Source organism: Corvus hawaiiensis, chromosome 3, assembly GCF_020740725.1.
Source record: "Corvus hawaiiensis isolate bCorHaw1 chromosome 3, bCorHaw1.pri.cur, whole genome shotgun sequence".
Taxonomy (NCBI): Eukaryota; Metazoa; Chordata; class Aves; order Passeriformes; family Corvidae; genus Corvus; species Corvus hawaiiensis.
The window spans coordinates 38454746-38478956 of record NC_063215.1 but is presented as its reverse complement, the minus strand read 5'-3'; the positions used below and the strand labels follow the sequence as shown (position 1 = coordinate 38478956).

Sequence of the window (24211 nt, the reverse complement as noted above, 5' to 3'; positions counted from 1 at the left end):
CTAAAGAATGTGAGCTCTCATTACCTTGTTCATCTGGGTTACTCTCTCAAGAAACAATAGCAACACAACCCTCTGAAGTCAAGAAATAGGTTTTATCTCTATGTGGAGCATAAATCTGTTTGGACTCTTCAAAGCAACCTCCACTGGGAATCCCTGACTCCTTGTGGTACCGATCTCTGAACAACCTGAAGCACAATTTCTTTAGAGTAGACACCTGGGGTTTAAATAAACATTCATCATGGAGACTACGGGCATCCTGACAGTACTTTTAAAAAAAACAACCTTCATTGTAGAAATGAAGCTGTGGTACATTTTTGCTCATGTGTGCATTCTGCCAATAGCAAAATCATTGTGAGTAACCAAAATGCTACAGATTGAAGTTATATTCAGCAGTTCTCTTTAAAGGTCTGCAGGATCAGAGTCCCTCTTTTTTTATTCTTTTTTTTTTTTTTTTTTTTTTGCCCAGTATCTATCCAGTTGTGCTGTAGGGTCTAGGTCCAGTATAACAAAAGCAGTGAATGACTTTGCAGTGGGACTTAATTCCAACATCAAAGCCTCTGCGCTGTGATGGCATATGAGCTGTTCAAAAACAGTCTGCAGGATACATCCCTGTTCCTGTCAGTTTAGCTAAGGAAGGAATTTCCAGTGTTCTCATCTCCATTTGGAATCCACCTGAAGCTTGCCAGAAAAGGGGCTCAAGGCCCAGCCCAGCAGCCAGCCCAGGCACTGATGCTTCTGCTCAGTGCCTGTGGTGTAACTAATGGGGACTGGTTTGTGACCCTTGAACCACGTGCAGCTGCTCAGCATTTCCAAGGGTACTCCCTGGGCTGTGGACGCTCAATGTGTTGGAGCCATGCAGCCTCCTCAGCAGCAGGAATTCTTGCCTTTAGGAGATGTTAGCAAATGTCTGCAGGGCCCTGCTGTGTGCCCAGCCAGACCTGCCTGTCTAGAAGGCCTGTGGTTTAATTCTCCCTTGGCTTTCTCTTAGCTGTCCCCTTTCCCACTCACAGTCCAGTGAAGGTCGTGCTTCAAGGCACTATGGTCAGGAGCACCAGCCATCACTCTTGGCAGCAACACGTCTGCAGCTGCCAGCCAGGAATGCTCTACAGTGTCTTTTCCAGTTGTCCATGTACCTTCTGCTTTACAGCAGAAGCTACTTGATCAATGTGAAAAGCTCATTTCTTAGGACAATCTTGCTAATGGCCCTGGCACCCACAGTATGTTTGGCAGGAGGAAAGTCCATGTAGCCTGGCGGCCTGCGAGTCTATTTTCAATTATCTGGGGTGCTCAGAGGAGAAGACATTAATATTGCTGAGGATGACATAGCAAATTACTACTGCTCCCTAACCTTTTTAAATTGCTAACACTGTTGTAATCTGTAATTACAGAAATCAGTGTGAGAATTGTGGCACAGTATAATTATCTTTCCTGATACTTTATTGCTGTATGAATTATTAATCAAAATCAGTCTTGTATAGTATTTGCGGCAACTAAGAAGAATAAGCTATAATTAAATTTCGTTGTTTCTATTTTTGTGCTGGTGTTTTATGATGTTGTAATTGATAATTAATTGGTTAAAAATTCACAGAATTCTTGGGAGTTTCATATGACTATGACTGCTCAGTATTCAGCATTTATTAATTGAATAATGGGCTCACTGAAGAGACCTTTGTATATAGTCTGCTGTCATTACAATGAGCTCTCAAAAATGGTGAATTAATCATTAGGCCTTTCAATAGTTTCTTTTTAAAGGAAAGCAGTGACAATATAATCATATCCTTTGTTGTTATAGCTATAATTGAGAGAATGTAATAACCAATTACAATCATGGTCATTTTAGGAGCTCTGAAGTGTCAGTTATTGATAACTTTCTTTAAAAACAAAGTGTTGATTACACAGAACAAGTCTTTTTGTAGAAAAAATATTAGGAGATGGGGAAGGAAGCCTGGAAAATTATTTTCCTCCCACTTGCCACTTAAAAACAGTGCATGTTTATCCCTAAAAACTGTCAAGTCTGATGTGCTTCTGCTGCCATTTGTCAGAAGGACAAGTTGCTCTGAACTTTTTTTCATTATTTTATCATCATTCTCCCCATTTTTTTTCTGAGTACCTTTTGCTAAATTGTTAGGAGGAAAAAACAATAGAAAATGTCAGAAAAAAAGAGCATTTTTTCACCTTCTCTGCCTGAATCCTGTTGAACAGAAATTCTGTGAGATGTTTACGTGCAAATCTGTGATGCAGACTCCAGCTACTGCTGACCAAAGAGCCTTAGATGTGTTCAAGCTGGCCACTTCAAATTATTCCTAAGAATATTTCTTTTACTGTTAGTGGAGCTGATTGAGAGAATGTGAACTGGAACTAAAAATAGTCCCAGTTGAGTATTGATCCTCTCTTAATGCAATAAGGAGAAAGTCGGGAGTCACCTTGAGTAGTAGGATATAAAATGTGATCTCCAGCTTATGCTTCCAAGCAAAACCTGTGGTTCATTTTACAACAGGTCAGGTACTGCAATTCCTAAATGAGGAATCACAGTGTTATCTGTTGGCTTCTTTATTACAATGTAGCATTACAGGCATAATGAGGAGATACTGATAAACCTTTTTAGGCCTTCTCAGTGAAGTTGTTGGGAGTCCTCTGTGCACTGTTGCAGATGTGATTCCTGTTAACATCTCCTAGGGGACAAGGAGGGGGATGAGATGGTGCCGTTGGGTCCCTCTTTTCCCCCATCCTTGCTGGTGGTTTGCCGTGGACAGACTACAAAGATGCTTCTGCTGCAGTTTATGCACCTTTTATGAATTGAATTTAGCATTGTGTGGCTACTCATGTCCTAAACCAGCTGCTCTGCTGGAACCAGTGGGAGCAGGAGTCCCTGGTATCAGTGACAGATGTTTTCTACTGCTTGCCTGCAGCAACTTGGTCCCACACAACTTCAGTTTCCGTTCAAGAAAGGGGAGCACCAGCCAGCATGTCCATTGCTGTCTCCCACAGCTGGGGACACAGGGGTTGAGGAGGTCTAGGAAACAATCGATTTGGAGTTTTATCTGCGTTGACATCCATCAAATAATTTGTTTCTGAGGCACTGGTTAGTAGGTCAGGAAGGATAATATAAGCACATTTGTTGTTGGACAGTGGAATATTGTCTGTGGAATATTGGACAGTGGAATATACATGCTGCAGCGTGTAAATATTCATCCCATGTAAACTTGTACTCTCAGTAATGTGGCTCTGGGTATTTTTATTAGAAGTAACTCATCCTTTGACATATGCAGTGAGTTCTTTGCCCAGTAACATGCAGCAGTGGTCAGTTGTACATACGGTTTATTGCAGTGACTGTGAAATCTCTCAAGGAAAACTAAACAAGCATCCTGCTATGAGGACAGGGTACAATTTTGGTTCATTTCAATAGTCAGGAATCACAGCCTGTCCAGGCATCCTGTTCCTCAGTTTTTCCTTATGTTCAGTCTAAACCTCTGTTGTTTCAAATTGTTCCCAGTGTCTGGCTCAACCTTATCAATGACGTTGCAGGAAGAGTGGGCAGGCTGCTGTGAGGACCCTGCCTGTACATACAGGCAGTCTGCCATGCAAGAACTAAGTGTGCCCAGCCTTGCTGTAGCTCCAGAGATCAGAGGAACTCGGGCATGTTGAACAGTGTGACCACAGCCAGACGTAAGCCAGTTTCTGGAGAAATTTCACTGCTAACCTGCTGAAAATTGCCCCTGCATTCCTCCTCTGTAGAATACAGTTTATCCTAAGTGATTTCCAGTCTGATGCAACTTCTCAGCTTATGACAACTGAGTTTCTCTAACAGCCATTTTTAAAGGTTTTTTTCAAAGGATTTCTGAAAGTCAACACTAATTACACTTACCAGTGTTCCTCACTGCTAATTTGACACACTTCAGGAATTCTAATAGAGCCCATCAGAGACATGACTTCCCCTTGAAGAAGCCATGCTGCTTTGTCACGATGATAATTTGCCTGGTTAAGTGCTCTGTAGCTCTGCCATGATAGAGATTTACCTTTTCACATAATTAGCCCAGTTCTGATGCAGGACTTTCTGGTCTGTCTTGATAAGATTTTCTCTCCCCTCACGTTTCCCTTTAAAAACAGACACCACATTGCGTGTGCTCCAGTCTTGTGAGGCAGGAGCTGTTTTTCTGTGATAGGTAATGTATTTTTGGTAGCAGCTCAGTCAATGTGTTCATGAGTTCCTGGAGAGTTTTGGATGAGCGCCAGCCAGTGCAGACAGCGCGCACAGAGTGATTCGGATGTTCCATGAGCAACATTTTTGGTCTCCTGAGGTTTTGCATGCTTCCTCCATGCTGCCTGTGCAGAAGGGTTTGGTGGGATCTTCCACCCATCACCATGGAAGGAACGTGTAAGCAACCTTTCAGTTCACTTCACTGCAGTTGCTGGCCTTTACCAGCAACTTTTCTGCCTAGGTTTCAATGGTGCTTTTCTTGCCCACAGTAGCTCATGCCAGTTTCTGGAAACTTTTGTTTCATAGAGGCTTTTTCTGGCAGCATGGTGACCTATATGCAAACAAATGCACAGCATGTTCTTTTGAGCCAGAGAAAGGCTTGCTAAGACATTCTCTTTTCAGTCTGAAGAAATACCAAGTGTGTAGCAATGATTTCCATGAATAAGGTTCTGCAAACTCAGCATAATACTGAATTCAGCAAAAAATGATGCAGTTTGAATTAACACTGTGTAAAAGGCTTGCAGCCCAGCTTGCCTCAGAGTTCAGAGATAATACCAGATCCCTGGGCCTTTTTCTTCCAAGGAGAGGGAAAAAAAAAGAGTTGAATTCTGCTAATTTTCGTGCTACTACATGCCAAAGTCCTACAGTGACCTTTTCTCTTTGCCCTCTAAACCCTTTCCCTGTGAAAATGAACAATATACTTCCCAGTGAAGGGTTTCACCATCTTGCACCTTTCCTGCAGGATAAAGCCCTCTTGGAGAGGAAACACCTCATGTCTGGAGGTCATTTGGTCGATGGCAGATGGTGGAAAAGGAAAGACTGTAAATCACTTGTGTTGAAACATTAAAAGCTGATAAATAGGTGGTCCTGAGCTGTAGCCCAGACCCAGTTTCCCTGTGCGCAATGCAGGGCTTGGGGTGCTTCCTAAAGGGGTCAGGGGCATGGTCAGGGGGAAGTCTGTGGAAGGCTGAGATTGCAGCTGCCAGACAGGGCATCCACATGGATCCTCAGGGGCTGTGGGAAGGGGAACAGCATGGGTCCACCTTCAGGAAGCCCCTGGAGTCACAACAGTAGCCCTGGGAAAGTACGATGTTATAGGCAGCTGGGTGGAGGTCCTTCCCAAGAGCGCAGGTGGGGATCCGCTGGAGAGGATGGTGCAGTTTATAGCCCCAGCAGCCCAGGACTGCACCGCTCTGGTTTCCTAGCAGAGAAGGCAGGCTTGCTCACCAGTGGGGAAATACATCATGGTATTTTCAGCACTTCACAGCCCATGCAGCAAATTTTTTAAAAAAATACACTTGATGAGAGCTGTAGTTAAAAAGTGAGAAATTACTAATTAGTAACCAAGTAATTCAGGGTTTGATTCACACAAATTGCACTATTACTGTAAGAGAGGATTGCAATTTCAGGCTAGCTGGGGTTTGGTGGGATTTTTCTAAGGCACTGAAAATATAATTGATGTTCTATTCATTATCTGCTGGGTTTCAGGTTTCTTGTCCTTTTTTTTGTCATCTGAGATATTACAGGCATAAGACATGCCTGGAAAATAAAGGGAAAAAAAAAGCTTACTGCTTTCCCCTTTGCATTGTCATTTGCAACTCTCAGGTTTTCCCACTAGATTGTTCTTGTAAACTCTTTCATTTCATAGCACGCAAGAGTGACCACTTAGAACATCATTATAGCGCTATCATTAGCATCGGGGTTTAGTTATACAGAAAGCTGTGAGTGAGATGAGCTAAGTGTCATTTTCTTTTCTACCTTGGTGGAGTGCTAATAACATGATTGCTGTCAATTCTCCTCATTAGTCTCAATTTATACAGAGAAAAAAATTTTTTTTTTCTAGTCAAGAAATCCAGCTGGTATAACCCACCCCCCGAAATGTCTCCCTCCCCTGCCTGTATGCAGATCAATTAGCAGCTATGTATCTTCTGTCTAGATGTTAAGTTGTTGAAGGGCTAATCTGTGCTGGTTGGTTGTGGGGTTTTTTCTGTTCATGTAAGCATTTCAGCTGAGTGCTCAAAAGTGTAGCGTGAGTCAGCATAAAGATTGAAAATACCAGTAAAAGGGAATCTGTAAGCATTCCATTAAGACTTCCAGTAACAGTACAGTTTTGCACTGTTGGCAAAAATACCTGTTTTGTACAGAGTCATTGTAGCCACTGGCTTAAAAATACTTGTATAAAGGTGGGAAGATGAAGTTACAATTGAGAAGTCTAGTAAATGTAAGTAACAAGTGCGTCCTTTTAAGTCCATTCTTGTCTAGATGATTAGTGTCTTTCAAATGGCACTGTAGGAAAATGGTAACCTAGTTTGAACTCACGGCAAGAGAAATAGTTTGAAGTCATGTTGGGTCTAGCAATGTGCCTGTATATTGCACTAGCAAAGGAGAATGCTGCAATGATCCACATTGGAAAGCAGCAGAAGAGGAATTTTGCTTTTACTTGATACAGTAGTCAGATATTTGCAATGCAGCAATACTATACCAAAATACCATCATCTTACCCTTAGCCCTTGATGCCTCTGAATTTTACCTCTCAGAAGGCAGTTGTTATTCTCAAGAAGGAGAAATAATTCCTTAAAAATGCAGGTTTGTGCATTTGCAGAACTTTCCCTTCAACAACAGATAGAGTAATACATACAAATAATCCTTTTCCCCATGTAAGCCTGAAAACAAGAGGGTTTGGTTTGGGATACATGGTATGTTCAGTCACAATACAGGCTTTTACACCTTCCTACTCAGAGAAGTTGAAATGGGAAAATAATGAAAAGAGGATTCAGTCTAACACTAGGGAAGAAGTTTTGAGTAAATTAATTACTTCAATGTGTTCAGGTGCAAAGGGGGTTCATGCAGTGTGGGGTATTGGGGGAAGGTGTTTCCTTCCACCATCACAAATCCAGTCCCAGTGTTCAGAGGCTTTCCCAGTTCTACATGTGTCAGAAATTGCAGAACATCAGGCAGAGAATTTCCCTGACTCAGACAGTAGTAATGGGTGTGTAATGGGTGTCTTACATCATTCCAACCTCTGCTTTGCTGTCAGAAGGAGGGGGAGACCTGCAGGCAGAAGTAGCCCCAGCACCCATGTGCTGCCTGGAGCCAGACATCCATACAGGTCAAGGGATTTTCTTGGGTCTGTGGGTGTGGAATTCAGAAACATCTACTCTTCTGTAAATGGCGTTAAGCAACTGATGAAGGTGTGTTGCTTTAGCCATACATGGAAACAGATTTCTTCTGGAGCCGCTAAATATCTCTCCCTCTTAAGGCCTAAAATTCTGATTGAGAAATTAAGTTGCTGTAGTTAGTCTTGGCTTGTCTTCATCAGGTGCAGTTCCACCTTGCCTTTTACTTGAGCCAAGGTCTTCAGAGAGTAGACTGGGGGGGTTGAGGGCTTTTTCCCTTTGATCTGAAAATATCAGAAGCAAGCGCAAAGCCCTTTTTTTTCACCATTAGAAAACCCAACAGTAACTCTAGCATCTTTTTTTTCTAAAATCTTCTAAAATTTCCAATGTCCCCATGTTATTGCCATTACTAAATTGGAAATTGGAGACGCATAGTAGGTGGTCGAAGAAAAGCACTTTGCAGCCCATCCAAACCCTATTTTGGTTTTGAGGGGGGAAGTTGGTGGGGCAAGTAGGTAATCCAAGCATGACAGGGTGAAATCTGGTGGCATCAAACCAGTATCAATCGCGATATCTTTCCCTAGGAATTTTCTTGGATTTAAGCATTAATGGGCTGCTTGGCCATGGTCCTGAGTTATCCCGATATTGGGCTGAATCTCACCATACCGCATTCATGCAGGGACCGTGCTGCTCCTCACCGCCTTGTTTCTGCTTTCTTCTCCCTTGTCCCCTGCAGGGTGTGAACGGCATGTCTGTGGATGAGAAGACTGACTCCCCCATGTATGTGTATGAGTCAACGGTGCACTGTACCAATATTCTCCTCTGCTTAAATGACCAGCGGAAGCAGGACATTCTCTGTGACGTGACGCTGATTGTGGAGGGGAAGGAGTTCCGCGCCCACCGGGCTGTGCTGGCTGCCTGCAGCGAGTACTTCTTGCAGGCCTTGGTAGGGCAGACGGAAAATGACCTGGTGGTCAGCCTGCCGGAAGAGGTACAGTATGTCGCCGTGCCCCCGCCGTAACAACGCGCCCCTTCTTCCCGCGTGGTGGCCAAAGGGAGCATGGCACAGGTGTCGGTGGCTGCCCCAGCACGGCTCAGGATGTGCTTTTTGTGTTTGGGTGGGTTGCGAATCGCTGAAGGATGGACGTGTTCACACCACGCCAGCCTTATTATGGAGGCAAAGCTTTAAGATGCTTCAGCTCGCCTTTGTCACTGCTGCTGAAGGAATTGTACCCAAACGTTTAATTACCATAGCCTCATTCAGGGCAGTATTAGGACCCTGATATTCCTCTGCTCTTCTAGACAGGAAATTTGAAAGGAGTGATGCGACAGCTACATGGCAGGTTATTGTTGAAAAATCATTTGAGCTGTCATGTTATTGGGAGTTTCATTGCTGTCCACCCCTCTCTGGCAGCTCATATCTTTATTCCACTTCTTTACGCTCTCCTGCACCTTATTCAGACTGGCTTCCTCACACCTCCCCTCATAAAGAGTTTGGGATTTAACTGTGTTTTCCACTGAGAAACCATGAACACAGTCTGTCAGAAAGCAGAGGTTTTGTCATGCAGTGTGACTCCCACAGCAGGAAGCCAAGGGACGTAGAAAACATACCTCACTGGAAAGTTTATTTTATCACAGAATCTCACTGGCTGGCTTCCACCCCCACTGTAATTTCCTCACAGCCATACAGCCATGACAGCACAGCTACCATAGGGCATGCTGGTGGCTTTGTTGCCCACAGAGGGGAGGTGCATGCCTGATGGCTAGGGCTGCCATCACCTGCTGCCTCGGCACTGCCTGCCTGGTGTCTCCGGCTGGGAAAGGTGGCATGAGAAGAGCGGCAATGTACCCAGGGCACAGCACAGCAGTTGCTCAGTGGGAAGGTACTCTGGCATTCAGAAGGTTTTTCACCATCATTTGCTAAATGCCCTTGAAGAGGCATGGTGGGTTTTTAAATGATGACAGGTCCCAAAGTGTCACACATCATTTTTCCCCCTCTGGTTTAGTTCTCCAGAGACTTCAGCAGCATCGTGATGTTGTCACAGCACAAGTTGGAGAGCATTAGAAGTAGGTCACTGGCTGCGACTTCATGAGTCCTGACACTGGATATTACTCATGAAGACACTTCAACCCAGACATAGGAGTTTAGAGATATCGCAGAGGACGCACTAGGATGCACACTTTGATTCTGCACTGTCCGCTAATAATTTCCAGTGGAAGAATTGAGTCTCAGTCAGTGTCACATTGCTTTCTTGCCACAAAGCAGGGGTAGGAGCAGAGAGGTGACAAAACATGCCCAAGGGTACACAGGTATGAAATGGCAGGAGACTATCGAAGCCTTAGTGAAACACCTGTATATAATTCAGGTCCTGTTACATAAAGAAAAATAATAGAAATTCAAATAAGCATGTAGAAAAGTGACTGAGATGTTCAGAAGAATGAGCCTGGCCTAAAGGAGGAGAAGAAAGGACCATGGCAGGTTCATACTGCTGGTATGACAACTGAGTGTGCTGCAGCTCTAGTTAGGCAGAGGAGCTGAAACAGCTGAATGGAAGATTTTCTCTTCAATGCTAAAAGACACTGTTGACTCAAGCACTGATTGATTTCAACTGGCTTTCAGTAAAAGTAGATTGAAAATTAGAAGATTTCTAATTTCAGCAGCAGTGAGGTGCTGAGCTGCTGGCTAGTGGAGGGGTCATGATGTGTCTGCACTTGGTCACCCAGTCCTATATTAATATGACACTAAAGATTTAAAATACAAAGGTTTGTCTTTCTATGTGTTTTATATGAGATACTGTCTAAGAAAAAATCCTCCAGTTCAACCATAAATTATTTCTATTTAAGCAAATCCCCTTTGAATAAATGAAGTATTGGAGTTTTACATTTTAGAATGCATCTCAATGAAAGATCAAAACATTTTAGTGACTTAGGGTTACACTGGCTGCTCTTATGGCTCCAGTGAAGCTCATGGAGTTGCAGAAGTAGTGAATCTAGTTCTTATGGTTTTTCCAAGAGCTCTGAAATTGTTATGCCTCTCCTAAGACCACCACTGCTACTTTGCCATGTGCTTCTATTAGTTGCAGAGTACAAGGGCTTTAACTTTCTCATCCTGGAAAAGAGCTCTCTTGGCCTATTAAAAAAGATAATGACAGTTACCAATGCTTACTTGTACAGATATTTTCCACATGCAAATTAATTGCTGCTAAATGCATTGCATCTTAGTTTTCTTGGTGGCTACTTTACTTGAACAGCTGTGTGTGAGGTGGTCAGCTAAATAATTTCCTCACAAAGCTAGTCACTTGGGATAAGGAAAGCTGCCTGATGCACCTTGCTGTTTCTCAGTTACTTCTTGGTTAAGATGCACATCTCTGCTTCTAGTGTTACTTGGCTTCACAGCGCTGGGCACTTCGGTAGGTGCCTGTGGAGAGATACGGGAAGTGCCTCCAAGAGTGTCAGAGCTCCCTGCAAGAGGAACTGAAACACTCCTGGTTTTTAGAGCTGAAAAGCAGAGGAAATACCATCTTAGTTATACTGCATTTAAAGAAGTTAGCAGGGTCATCTTTGGTTCACAAGCTAAGGACGCTTCCCAAGGCTACTGTTTTCAGTCTGTGGTCTGCAGACCTCTGGGAGCAGTGAGTTATTTCTTAAGGTATCTGTGAAAACTGACTTACTCTGTCAATGTAGGGGTTATTCTTCCAGTGGAAAAATTTCAAACAAAAGTTGAAAGTGAATATCCTGAGTGAATACTTTTTTTTGTGCTTAGAGACAATTTATGTTGGTGTGTAATATTATAGAAAAACAGATACTGAAAATAATTTTTAAATATAGTCTTCACTGTTCAAAACTTTTCTGAAGGTGACAATCGTTCATAAATTCACAGAGCTGTTTTTAAGTCAACCACAAAAACACTGTATTTTAAATTCTGGCGTAGTTTGAAAACTGTTGAAGTACATTGCAGAGAAAGGGCACTGTTGTTACTATTATTTCTCAAAGGTTTCATGTTGGATCTGGATAAAGCTTTATATATAAAGCTTTTACATTCATGTTATGTTGGTGTGAGGAAGCTTAACATCAAAGAAAATAACTTATTTCTGATTATTCAAAGCAGTAAATCTGCCTCTGAAGTCTAAACTGCAGACTTTTTTTTTACTTCATAGCATGTTGGGGTCATTTCGTTAATCTGGCATCCAGACATTGTTAACTCTTGTCTAGCTAAACAGGGAACAGATGTTTTTTACATTATTTCTTGTTTATATCCAGTTACAAGTGAGAGCAGTCTTTCCAATACACCAGTCATTTCAGTAGGGAGACATTGTGCACACACAGAATTGGGACTAGTTGGATTTAGAGGGTTTTAAACCACTGCAAAACCTTGTGTTAGACATTTCAGGTTAGTTCAAGCATGTCTTAATGTGCCTCAGTTCAAACCTTTCCTTAATCAACTTAAACAAAGTCAGGATGGAGCTAATTCTGCACTGATTGAAGAGTTTCCATAAACCCTTCTGTGCTGGTCTTGGTAATTTGATTTCATACCACACCTTTTGTTAAAGCAACATATTTCAGTGTGTAGACAAGCTGCACAGAGCAGCTGCATAATAGCAAGGGCTCAGATGTGGCCTTGTGAACTATCTGATGTGAACTCAGAGTGGTGTGTGAACTATCAACCCTCAGATCCAGTTAGAGGAATGGAGTGTTTCAGCTGCCTACAGCTCATAAAAGAGGGCCCCATTAGCTCTTAACTTCTATGCTTTTTTCTTCATTTGCATTTTGCCAAACAACTAGAACCTTGCCTGCTTTTCACCCGGGGTATTTTTCAGCAATTATGCAGTTTTCCTCTAGCAGGTGCTGGTAAATGCAACCCAGAATTAATACTTTCAAAGAACTGAGTTTGAAGCTGTAAAGTTTGTTATTCACTCCATACCCCTAACTGTTGTTTTGTTTTATTTAATCACAAAAACTGGTCTTCCTTCCTCTAACAAGGCACTTAATTAAGTTTTTAATTTATGATAAGAAGTTAAATGGCACTTATGAGGCTTTTTTAATGGTTTCCACTTCCCATCCAGACTACAAAAAAAGGTGTGATGGAGAGAGACAGGGCTGTCAGCCAGGGGTTTTGTAGGTCATGCCAATATTAGCTGGCAGCAGGCCGTTATCCAATTAACATTGCTTCATCGCTGCAAGTAATAGCTCTCGAGTAGATGATTGAGTCATTCATGCTGTAGTGGTACTCAACTTTACTTGAGAAGGAGCCAGTGCTTCATCGAATGGGCTTTTTATTTGCTATTATTTTATTTGCTATTATTACCTGCCTAACTCTGCTAATGGAAGTGCACGGTGAGTCTGCATGGGCAAGCTGAAAACTGGGCACCGAACAGGGGAACATCTTCTGTTCAAATACCTTATTCACTCACTCTTTTGAAAGCTGGGGGTGCAGTTACATGGTGAAAAGACAGAAATAGAAACAGCAACAAGTAAAACTCCTCAGTGGCATTAGATTCTTACAGGTTGGAAATAGAGATTCTCAACCTTGCTTGCATTTTTTTGATTTGGGGGCTTACAATTGAAAAGAACTTTCACCATCCATGAGAGCACCAAATGCCTTCCTCTCAGATGAAGCTAATCAAAAGTCTTCTGAAACAGCAGACCAAGCTTTCTTTAGCACTGGTCTGATACCAGCCTTTCTGTTTCAAGTTTTAGAAACTTGCTTCTCCAGTAGGTTGGTTCATTTTACCTGTAGCGCACAGATTTCATGAATCTGTTTCAGAGTGATGACCTTTTCTTAGTGCAATGAACTGTCTGCTGGAAATGTTTTCTTCCAAAAGGATTAAACTGAGCTATCTGTGGTGTCCAAGCCTTCCAAGGGGCAAAAGGAAGCAGCATCTCTTTTAAGATGAGGTTGTGGGATTTATCCACACAGCTCTTTCCTTTGCTGTTAAGAGAATGATGTTCAAAGTAGATGTAAGCACACACCAAAGGCTGAATTTCTCCACGTTCTCTCTCCTTTGATGCCTGGGGTGGCCACCTAAAAACAGAGGCTAGACAAGAATAAGGGAACAGAGGTAGGTATTTATTTGAAGGGCCTTCAGAGGTACACCCTGGGCAGTCAAAAAGGCTACACCCAAGATGGACCCCACGTCACGAGTGCTTCACACTTTTATTAGTTTGGTTCATTTGCATATCAGGATCAATTCTCCAATTAAAACTTCAGTTAATTATGCAATTTCCCCAAGTTTACTCCCCTTCTTAAGATGCTAGTTTACACATTTTGGGTCTAGGACAATCTGGGTGTCCTTGGAGAGCAAGCTTGGAGAGGCTTTGTTATGTCTAACCAGCATGAGAGAGGAGAAGTTAACAGGCTACAAGAAACTTCAGAGTTACACACTAGTACAGGATTTGAAAAATATAAAAGTTAAAACCTAAGGCATCACCTTTACTGCTGCAAAACCTCCCTTTTCCCCACAGGGTCTAGTCTTGTGAATTTTGTCATCTGCTTCTTTGGTTGGCATGGGTTAACTCCCTCACACGGTTGGTTAAGCTTTGCAGGGAGAAAGGCAGGACAGGACCTCAGATTTGGGATTCAAGGCTGGCAAAAGCTGAGTATGTTGGAAGCGAAGGCATGCAGCAGCACCCTGGGTGGGACTGAGCCAGGCATCTAACATTAGCATGGTTCGTAGCTGACAGGGAGGAGAAATAATGGCAGCTGCTAACCATCCATGCCAACCTGCCAGCCTGAGGGAAAAATGCTGGGAATTAGCCAACGAGAGATGATTGTGATGAGGAGAAAATCAAAGGCAGGATGCAGGAGGTCAACTATTATATACTCTGCTGGATAAAGGCACTTACTATTCCTTTTAATCTCCCTAAAAATAAACAGTGTTCTCTTACTTTGTCTTTTTTCCTTTCTTTGTATTCTCTGTATATATAAATATAATATCTTTGAAGAGTATAGGGACTGAGCTGGGAGTGCTCTGCACAGGAGCATAGAGTGAAAGAGGTGATAAATGTGGAAAAGAGGAGCAAGAGGGCAAGAAGTTTCTTTCCCAGCTGGAGGGATGTTTAACACAGTAGGGAACAACAAAAGACCCTTTTTCATTGGCATCCTGGAGATATATTAGGAGTAGCTAAGGCTAGCTCTTAGAGAATGGAAAGCAGTAATGTGGTTTTCTCTTTATATGACTGTATTGGCCATTGATGTTCCTCACAGATTGCAGCACTGGCCAGAATTATTTCTGCTTTGGCTCAGGAGGTGGCAAGAACCTGAAAGCCATTATTCCCTTCATCTGCAGAGCTTTTTGTAGTGGCAAAGGGTTATATCCATCAGGCTTCTAATAAAGTCGAACTTCAAACTTAGTCATGCTTCAACCTTACCTCAGTAATGCCACTTCAGTCAGTCCATATGGATAGAAGGTTGGGTCTTTGGTTCTCTAAATTCCTCCTAGGGAATTTGTTATTTTTCATGCTGCCTCACAGTGCCAGCACTGACCACACAGAGGGATGACTGGAGGCTGCAGCTCTGTAGTGAGACTAAAACTGAGCATTTGGGTACTCTTTGAAGTCTGACATGACAGGACACTAATTCAGGGGAAACCATGAGGCAGAATTGGATGTTGTTTTATGTGTGATGCTTATGTAGCACAGTACAAGGTGCAAATGATGTACTTTGTTTCTAGCAGGTGAGCAATAAAATAGAAACAAGATCTTCAAGATGTGATATGAAATTCCATCCATGTATCACTGCAAAGGCTTCCAGCACTGCTTAATTTTTCATGCCTCAAGTGTGGTGAAGAAACTAGCCCCATACTTTTCATTCCGCATAATGTAACTTCCATTATTTTCTGATGAGGGCTGTCTTGCTATTTATAACATTCTCTGATCTTTTCAGGTGGAGAAAAGCAAAATACCTCTATGTTGTGGTGAGAGCTAGGCTTCAAAAAGCAAAACAGAAGTCATGTATACATGCATGTTAAGTAGAGAAAATCTTGCAATAGCTCCTTTCCCCCCCTTCAGCAGTAGCTGTACAATATATTTATTTATTCAAGTAGGCATATAAAAGTGTACTGTCAAAGGAGATAGGGAGATGAATGTGCAGAACAAAATTCACCGCTGCAATAAGTGGACTTTGTTAGACCCCTGCCTGCCTCTACTGTTCAATTGGCCTGATTGACTGTGATTGCACTTGCTGGTGTAAAGGCAGTTTGCAGCGTGGAAACTTTCTTGGTCAAATATAACAAACATAATTTAAGTTGTAAAAGATATCTTGAATAGTATGTCCTACGTTAAGGGCATGAGAAGAAGCAATAAGGATGTGTAACAGGAGGTGGGTTGGTTTTGTTTGTTGTGTTTGGGATTTTTTAGTTTTTTGGTTTTATTTGCTGTATTCAAATATATATTAATGAAAATGAGATGGATGAGCCATGACTGTGCCTCAGCTCTCTGAGCACTCTGGCCCTGCAGACTGAAAGATCTCTCCCTCTCCTCCCTCTACACTTACAATTCTCTTACCTTTGCTTTCTCTCTCTCTAAAAATCCCTTTCAATTTCTTTAATGACTTCAAACCAGGTATCTGCTCTTTAAAGAGTCCAGAAATACAGGCTGAGCATTTGACTAAACAGACAGGTAAGGTCAAGTGAAGACACCTGTCAGCTTCACAGTATCAGACACCACAACCTTCAAGAGACTTTCTGATTCCAATACCAAGTTTTGTTCCCAAGACCCAAAAAAAAAAAAATTTTTACTCTTCATACAGCACTTTCTGACAAGGATTCCCTGGTGAATATTGTCAGACTGACTGTTTTTCTCAGCTACTAGTGAAATTGAGCATGTTATGGGGTGGAATATGCTATGTATTCAAATGATGCATTGCAGCAGTCAACAAACATTAAGCCTAGGAAGTATGGTTCAGTTTGGAAGTGAAGTACGGGTTTTAGGTGAGCAGAAGGCAATTGAATGGTACTAGGATGTGGGAATGAGGTGCTCTTTGTGAGTTTTACAGGGTTGTTTTTTTAGAGGAAGAAGTAAACACACACATTCTGTTAAATTTGATGGAAACTGAAGAGCAAAATGGTTGGTTTATTCCAGGATTTTTGTGTTGTAATGAATTTTCATCTATCCCATTTTGACAAGAGACAGCCAGCAAACACCTCTGAGTCCCAGTGCAGTCTAACACTACTCAAAGCTTTGTCCTTGGGCACTTTATTTACTTTAATAAAATAAATAAATAGGAGCAGCTGTAGTTGGTCAAACTACAGCTCTGTCTAGCCCAGGCTTGGTTTCTTTTAAAAAGTGAGTTTTAATTTCTCTGAAAGAATTTGAGTGGAGGCTTGTGTGGTTGTTTAAAGACTTAAATGAAAAGAAAGTATCAGGCATATCTCTAGGAAGCGTGTTGTAATTTACTGGGGAAAGATATCAAGAGAGCCACTGGCAGTTGTTTTGAAGCCAGATTAAAATCAACTGAAAAATTTGGCATGGGTTTTTAGCAACAAACTGTTCAGTGATATGTATGACTGCACATTGTTTCATAACTGTAAGGCAAATGGCCTTCGAGAGGGACAAAATTTAGGCACCCCTTTAAGAAATTTGGTGCTCAGTACTGATGTAGTTCAGTGGAATTTAATATCCTAGAAGAAGATGGATCAGATTTGCTAATAAACCTTTCTTCTCTCGCTTTGTTTAATCTGACCTTCTAAGAGCTGATGGCATCAAAGTGTGCATTTAAGTGTAATTGTCTGTTTCCCGCACACAAAAGTAGTTGAAATATTTCCTTTTTTTTTTTTTTTTTTTTAATTTAGAAGCCTTTAAAAGATGTTGTGGAGAAGGTTGATTTGTAATTGAAATGGCACCCTGCTCCTTGCTGCGGGTCCACAGTCAAAATAATCATAGCTGAACTCAGAATGGCAGAAAACTGCAATACAAAAGCTTTCAGTAAAACCAATATATAAACAAGGTGTCACCAAACAGCTGGAATTGAGAGGTATCAGCTCTGAAGTTAAATAATGGTAATATAAAACCTTCAGATGTAGATTTCTGAGGTCTCTTGTGACCAAATAAAATACTGTCATCACCTCTCTGCACATGCTGGAGTGGGAGTTGATGCATCAGATGGGAATTACAGCACAGGTCTGTGCATCAGGTCAGTGAAGATTAAATCACCTTGTGTGAACCCCTCAGCAATGTTTATCTCTCTCTAAATGCTCTGGTTCACATTACCTCACATGGAGGTGAACAGACTGACCCACAGCTGGCACAGCTGCTGGTCCCAGACCATCTCACACACCTGACCCAGAGCTTCAGTTTTATTTCCTTCCCTCTGTACAAGGCATTGAGGATCTTGTTGGACTAGCTGCAGCATTTCTCAGGATGATCAGGATAGGATGGAGCTGCTCACCTTACCTGGGTGACTGGTCCTGGGTGACAGATGGGCTCTGCTCTGTGTCCTCTGCCTGTTCCTCTTGCATCACTCCTGAGGTCCTGTGCACTGCCATTGACAACAACTGCTGAAATTACCACATCCAAGAAGAAAGTAGACTTGGAGGCATGGAGCAGATCAGAAAGAGCCTGTGAATTGCTACAGGCTTCTTGTCCCTCACCAGGGACACTTTGGGGATGCTTAATTAGGAAATTTTGCTTAAGTCACAGCAGTTGCAGACCATTCCATATATCCCAAACAATAGGTGAGCAGGTTCCTAGCAAGACTTAATCTCTTCCAAAAAGAGCTAATCATTCTTGGCAAATGGGAGCTGTAGGTTTTCAGGACATCAAAAACAAGGCATCTTTCTCTTAGTGTTGAAGGAACCATATTTAGTTGAGTATATATTGCACCTGGTCCACATCATTCCCTGCAGCATCTGCTCATCATTTCAGAGCAACACTTCAGAGAAATGGAAGTGTACAGACTTACTGTAAGGATAGCAGAGAGATTTGGCAAGTGTGAGCCAGGATGGATTCATGGGCACTGTTGTGTTCTCAGTGCTTCCTTCTGTTCCTGCAGTGTTAGATGTGCTTCCCAAAGCCAGGGCTGAGGTGGGTTTATGAGGGTAGTAAAAGAGAAAGGAGACCATCTAAATAAATGAATTGGCCCAGAAAGGGACCTGAACAGGGATAATAGTTCGAAGACATGTGGGCATCCATTGTATTGTACTTCAAACACATGGTAATACTCTGCTTGAAATTTGCTTGCTTTGAATTGTGATAGGACCAAATTTCCTCATCTCTGCATATACCTCTTACTTTATGTTTCCAGAATGGATGGGAATGCAGTTTGTGTTGATGTTTCAAGGTGTAGAAAGCAGATAAAAAGAAAAAGGGATTGTCCGTGCAAACTTTACCAGTACAGTTCTTAGTTTCTGGAAAAAATACTTTTGATGAAGTGGTCCTGGATTTTTGTGAGACTGTCATCTAGGAGGCTGAGAGTACATTTCTGACTGTGTAAAGAAAACTTTTGCATCTGAGAAGTGTCTTGGGTTTTCACTTACCTTTGAAATTCAGACCTGTGGTTCTCTGTTTCAAGGGCCTGCAGCTAGTAAGAAACAAGTCTTAAACAACTCTGAAAGCAAAAATCTTTCCATCTCTGACCACACAGCATGCCTAGCCACCTCTCTCCCCAGATACACAGGCAGCCTTCAGAGAAAATTTGCCTGTCAGAGGATTCCTGGTCAAGTAAAAACAGAAAAGGTTTGAGTTGTTTCCTGTTTCCTTCAAAGGATGATGTTGGAGCCAGTAACCTTTCAAGACAGGAAAAAGCTGTGGAGACACAAAACCTGACAACTTCCCGTCTGATCTCCGTAGAGGACTAGTGCTCATTTCTGTTTCTGGAAGGGGAAGCTGGACTTGAGGTAGATAGGTCTGCAGCCATTCCATCTGCCTGTTGAATTCAACTATCTTTTAACCTTATTTTTGTCTGACTGCAGATTTTCTTGTTGTACCATGGATGGCTTTCTGCATATGGCACTTTTATTTGGACATAAAGCCAAATCAAGCAGTTTCTGTCTATTCCTTGAATTTGCTAGTTTTCAGGAGACTGAACACATCAAACCACGTTTTAATGGGTATGTTTTAAATGTCAGAATTGATTTGTCAAATGCAAGGCACAAAAAATGGAGAGTTGCCTGACTTTTGTAAGAGCCATCTACCCTTGTCATTTTTGCTCCATTTATATAAGCAGTAGCCATTGAGGTCACATAATATCTATACCATTGTCCAAGGAAGTGAAGAATGAAGAGATGTCCCTGACATATATAAGCACTGGGCATTCTACAAAGAAACTTGTTCACATTTACAAAGTCATCATAGCATTCAAAAAGCAGAAAGAATTGCTTTCAGTAGTGGCAGAAGCCTTTAAATCACTAGCTCCTTTACTTCTTTCCTTGTCTTCAATGTATCTTGCAGTTGGAGGACTGAGAAGACCACCCAGTAAGGGCTACCTCAGACTTGGTTTAGTTTTGCTTCCTTTTCAAATGTGAGCCTAATCCTTCCCTTTTATTCCCTTTTATTCAGGTTTTATTTCACTATTATGCATGAACTATCCAATTGGAAAACTCAGTTGAGAGGGCCTATGCAGGTAAATCGTTAAAGACAAACGTTTGATCGTGTTTCTGGCCTTTGTCTTTATCTGGTGTTATTCAGGTATGGTGATCCTAGCAGGAGCTGCACTGGACCTCTGCAAGCATCTCTGTAGGGCAGACAGGCATTGCACACATAAACTGCTCTTCAGGGGGTTTCAAGTCAATCCCAGCCTTGGAGAACCAGACTGTTTGCATCATCTGCTCTTGCACTCATCTTAGTTCTCAGATATGGTTTTAATCTGAATTACTGGACCAAGTTACAGTTTGATTTTAGAACTGCTTTTCTGCAGAGGAATTGCTTAGCTAAAAGGCTGTGAGAATTTATGGTTGTTTCTTGTCACTGTGCTTTCAACCCCTTGGTTGAATGATAAGGTGGTAATAAAGACCTCTCTAAATATTCTCTTTCAGGAATGGATGTTTTACTCATATCTAGGCTTTTCTTTTCCCAAACTGCTCTGATTATGGGTAAAAGAAAAGAAAAGGTCAGTGTCATATATGTCCTCAGGAGACTTCAAAGGTGTCTTTGCTATTGTAAAAAGCAGAAGAAATATAAATGGTTATAACAATTTGACCAAACTGTTTTCCTTCCAATGCTACTGTTTTCTTAAAGCCAAGGTTTTCATGAGGCCTTTCTGTAATTAGTTGTCTGTGCTATCATTTTTTTTTTACATTTAAGGGAGAAAGTAATTCCATTTGCAGATTGCAGCCCTTGTCCATCTGTCAGATGGGTGTGTATTTACAAGATGAATGCCTGTTTCTGATTTCTCCTGCTAAAACAAAGGTCACTCTGTCATTGTCCTCAGGGAGCTTTTGGACTAGCTTGCTTTGGTGTGTGCGTGCCCTTTTTTTGGTACAATGCTGAGTACCCTGTTGGGGCTCTAGTAGTGACCAAAGGAACAGAAGGAGTTTTGAGGATAAACCTGTTCACATGGCTAAAACTCTGTAAATCCACCACAATGATCTGCTGGAGAGTGATGGAGAGCTGGGCTCTGTATTGTGTGCTCCCCATGCCCATCCCTGCTGAGGTGAACCAGCTGCTACCCTGCCACCTCTGAACATGGGGTTCTCCAGCACCAAATGTGGGAAGGACTTGGGAAAGCAGCAACCCCTGGACAGGCTGGCATTTCCACACCCTCTTTATGCACATAGTACTGGCACATAAATGCTCTTGCTCAATCCTGTCAGCTGCATATCATTCTATTCTGGGGAAGGTGAAAGCAGTGCTGGAAATGACTCAGCTCCAAAAGGTATCAGCTTTACTCCTTTTACCCCCCAGAGTTGTTCCTTGCTTTAGGTTTGTGCGGTAGCTACCGTACAAGGGGGAAACATCAGTTTTTTAGAGAACAGCCATGAGAAATGCCATGGTTGCCCATCAAGTGAAAGCATTTGTCCTTTGGAGTTTATATGGCTGAGGAGTTCTCTGCACTTCAGCAGTGCTCTGCTTTGCCAGGGGTTTTTAAAGGTCCCTGGGAAGCCTCTACAGCAAATGAAGGAAGCTTGGCAAGATCCTGCATTACACCATGCCCTGCCCAGCATTCCTGTAGTTCTTTCTATTTCCTGCCTCTTACAACATGGCTGTGGCTTTGGACAGCAAGCACATTCTGTATTTCCTAAACTAATGTTTTAAATGTCTTTATTTGTGAGGGTTTTACAGTGTGCAGTGCATTTGCACAGGGGCAGGGGGATTTTTGGTTTGTGTGATTATGTGCTGTTTTGTGACTCTGTTTTATTTCCTCTTACATCCTCCTTCCCTCTCTCTTGTACCTGAAACAGTAAATTAAATCTAACATAGCAGTACTTTCAGACGGAGGCGACACTTGGCTGTGCCAGTTCCCTGGTGGCTTTAAACTGCTGGCTGCAATACTGCAAACACATTCAGACCCTGGCTTGGCCAACAGTTCCCCCCAGCTATCTGCATGTTTGCTCTCCAGGATTTATTTTACCTACACTATTGGAGACTCTGGAGTCACAGCCTATGTCTCATTGTTATGCATGGATGGGAAATATTCCTATACTTATTTGCATTCATTAGCTGTTGGGAGCTCCTCTGTTGAGGTCTCTAGCCTTGTTTTTACAGTGCTTTTGGCAGTGTTTCTGCACTTGGTGTGCGAATTTTTATGATCTGTTGCATGTTATTCATGCAATTTCCTGCCCTGTAATGGTATCAGTTTTCCAGACACAGAGGAATACAAACGAAAACCCAGGAGCCTGCATTAGCATAAAATGTCCCAGTTCTGTCAGTTTGATTAATTTGTCTCTTTGTCTCCACTCTATATGATAAGTGCTATTAATGGTTGCAACACTTCATATGTCAAAGTCTTTCTTCCTAATGACTTGAAAATGTGGTTTATTTCCCCCTTTTTTGTATTATTTTTCTCATTTAGCATTCCACTCAAGTATAGATTTATGCCATGCTCTTTCATTATCTTACTGGTTGCAGCACTGGAGTGATTACATATGGTGTAGGGTATGAGCAAGGATGCGATCCCAGGGGCAGCAGCTGCTGATGCAAGCTGAAAATAGATCCAGCGTATGCTCAGCACTTTTCCCAGAGGTCTTTTATTTATTAGGAACAGTCTTCGTACAGGACAGCTCGGACCCTCATTTAGCAAGATGACTTTTTGCCTTTCAAGAACAGTGCAGTGACTTTGCTCTATTTACTGACTGCTGTGTAATTTTTTTTTTTTTCACCGTCTCCTATGGAAGCAGAGACTTTACCTAACATAAATTGTAATATAATCCTGATTTATAATGAAGTCAAGAAATGACAGGCTCCATTTGAAGTAATGGAACTTGACAGATCTAAGGTTTAAGTTAAATAATCCTATTTGTAAGACAGCATTTGTACATGGTACACTGATTTAAAATGAACTTCAGTTCTTCTTCAGCGAATCCTTTACCATTCTCTGTGTTTTACCTTCCATAGAGGCTTTTTGGGGGACAAAGTTCATTTGAAGAGAACAAATTTGTCTTTGAAAATGTGTATGGAACAATACACTGTTTTCTTTCCCAGAGTTCTTATAAATTGTTTCACAGAAGACTACTTTAATTACAGAGGAAAAATTAATGTAGGTCACTTATTCAGGGCAAGCCACAGCTAACCTGCTTTAGTGGCCAGAAGAGGCCGATTGCTGAGAAGGAAGAGAGGGAGGATGCTGGAGGGAAAACAGTGAGGAGGGCTGTGGCTCGACTCTTCCCCTCCCAGGAGCAAAGGTTCATTCTCACAGTGATTTCTATGAAGGGAGAAGGCCACCTCCTCCTTGCTGTCCTTCCCTCACAGCTGGCAGAGAGACACTCGAAGATGATGTTTCCTCCTGCCTCTGCACCCCACTTTTCTTCATCTGTCACTATCGTGGCAATGCAGGCAGGGAAAGCGCCGGGGTGCACAAATGAAAAGGTGGTCCCGCCGCGGCTGCTGGAAGCTGGCAGTAAGCACTGGAGTGGGGGTTGGTGGAACAAAAGGCTTGCAGAGGAGAAAAAGAGAGCAGGCAAGGAGTGTGAGATGCTGCAGAAATTATTAAAAAGGGCAGTGGGATAAAAACACTAAAGGTACAGTGCATGATTTTTTTGTCTTAGATTGAGGGAAGCTGTTTTAGAAAATTCCCCCTTCCCTTTTCTCTCACCCAGCATAGCGGTTTTGCCTTCCTTTCCAGCTGTATTTAGTTGCAGCTGCCCTCTCCATCATCTTCCTAATTTTCCTTCACACCAGGCAGGGATGTGGCTCTTTTCCCAGGAGTCTGACAGAAGCTCTCACCCTGGCCTGGCCTCACATGCTCAGGCCGAAAGGTCCCAGTGTGCATGTTCAGCTCAGTAACATGCCTGTTATTCCTGTGTCACCCTGCCACCATCACCCTTCCTTCCTGGGAAGACATGGAAGCTGTCGGAGGGCAGGGTGGTCACTGACCCACAGGATCCCACTCAGAGGAGGGCAGCCTCTCCTGCCCTGGGGCCATGAGAACCATCTGCCCAGGCTGGAGCTTCAGCACCCTGTCTGCCCCACAGTGACTGGTTTCAGGACCAAGTAGCTTCTTTCTCCTCTTTTTGGTGAGCTCCAACAAACAACAGACAGTGAAGAAGATGAGATGACTGCTAAGGAGGGTGTTGCTTGGGCGCTGGGGCTGGAGGCCAGCCTGGGGACATGGGGCAAGAGGCTCCTGCTCCCATGCCCTTCTCTCTATGTGATTAAAAACTTTTTTCCCCAGTGCTTGCAGGGAATTAATAATTTCTATTAATTAGAAACCAAGCCAAATCTCCCCAGTGCACTCAAGAAAGAACAGGACTCAAGAGTATTACTGAGGAATGGGAGGAAAAACAAGCTCACAAAGCCAAAGTGGTGC

The 24211-nt window shown here is 42.5% G+C and overlaps 1 protein-coding gene across 6 annotated transcripts in view; it reads left to right on the top strand.

Annotated features, from left to right (window-relative positions):
- Nucleotides 1-24211, top strand: part of BACH2 (BTB domain and CNC homolog 2) — a 188173-nt gene that overhangs the window by 130472 nt on the left and 33490 nt on the right. For all 6 annotated transcript variants that reach the window (XM_048296920.1, XM_048296923.1, XM_048296917.1 and 3 more), the window contains one exon: nt 8051-8305. In XM_048296920.1, the coding sequence (XP_048152877.1) occupies nt 8063-8305 (243 nt within the window). In that variant the 5' untranslated portion in view covers nt 8051-8062. The remainder of the gene's footprint in view (nt 1-8050; nt 8306-24211) is intronic.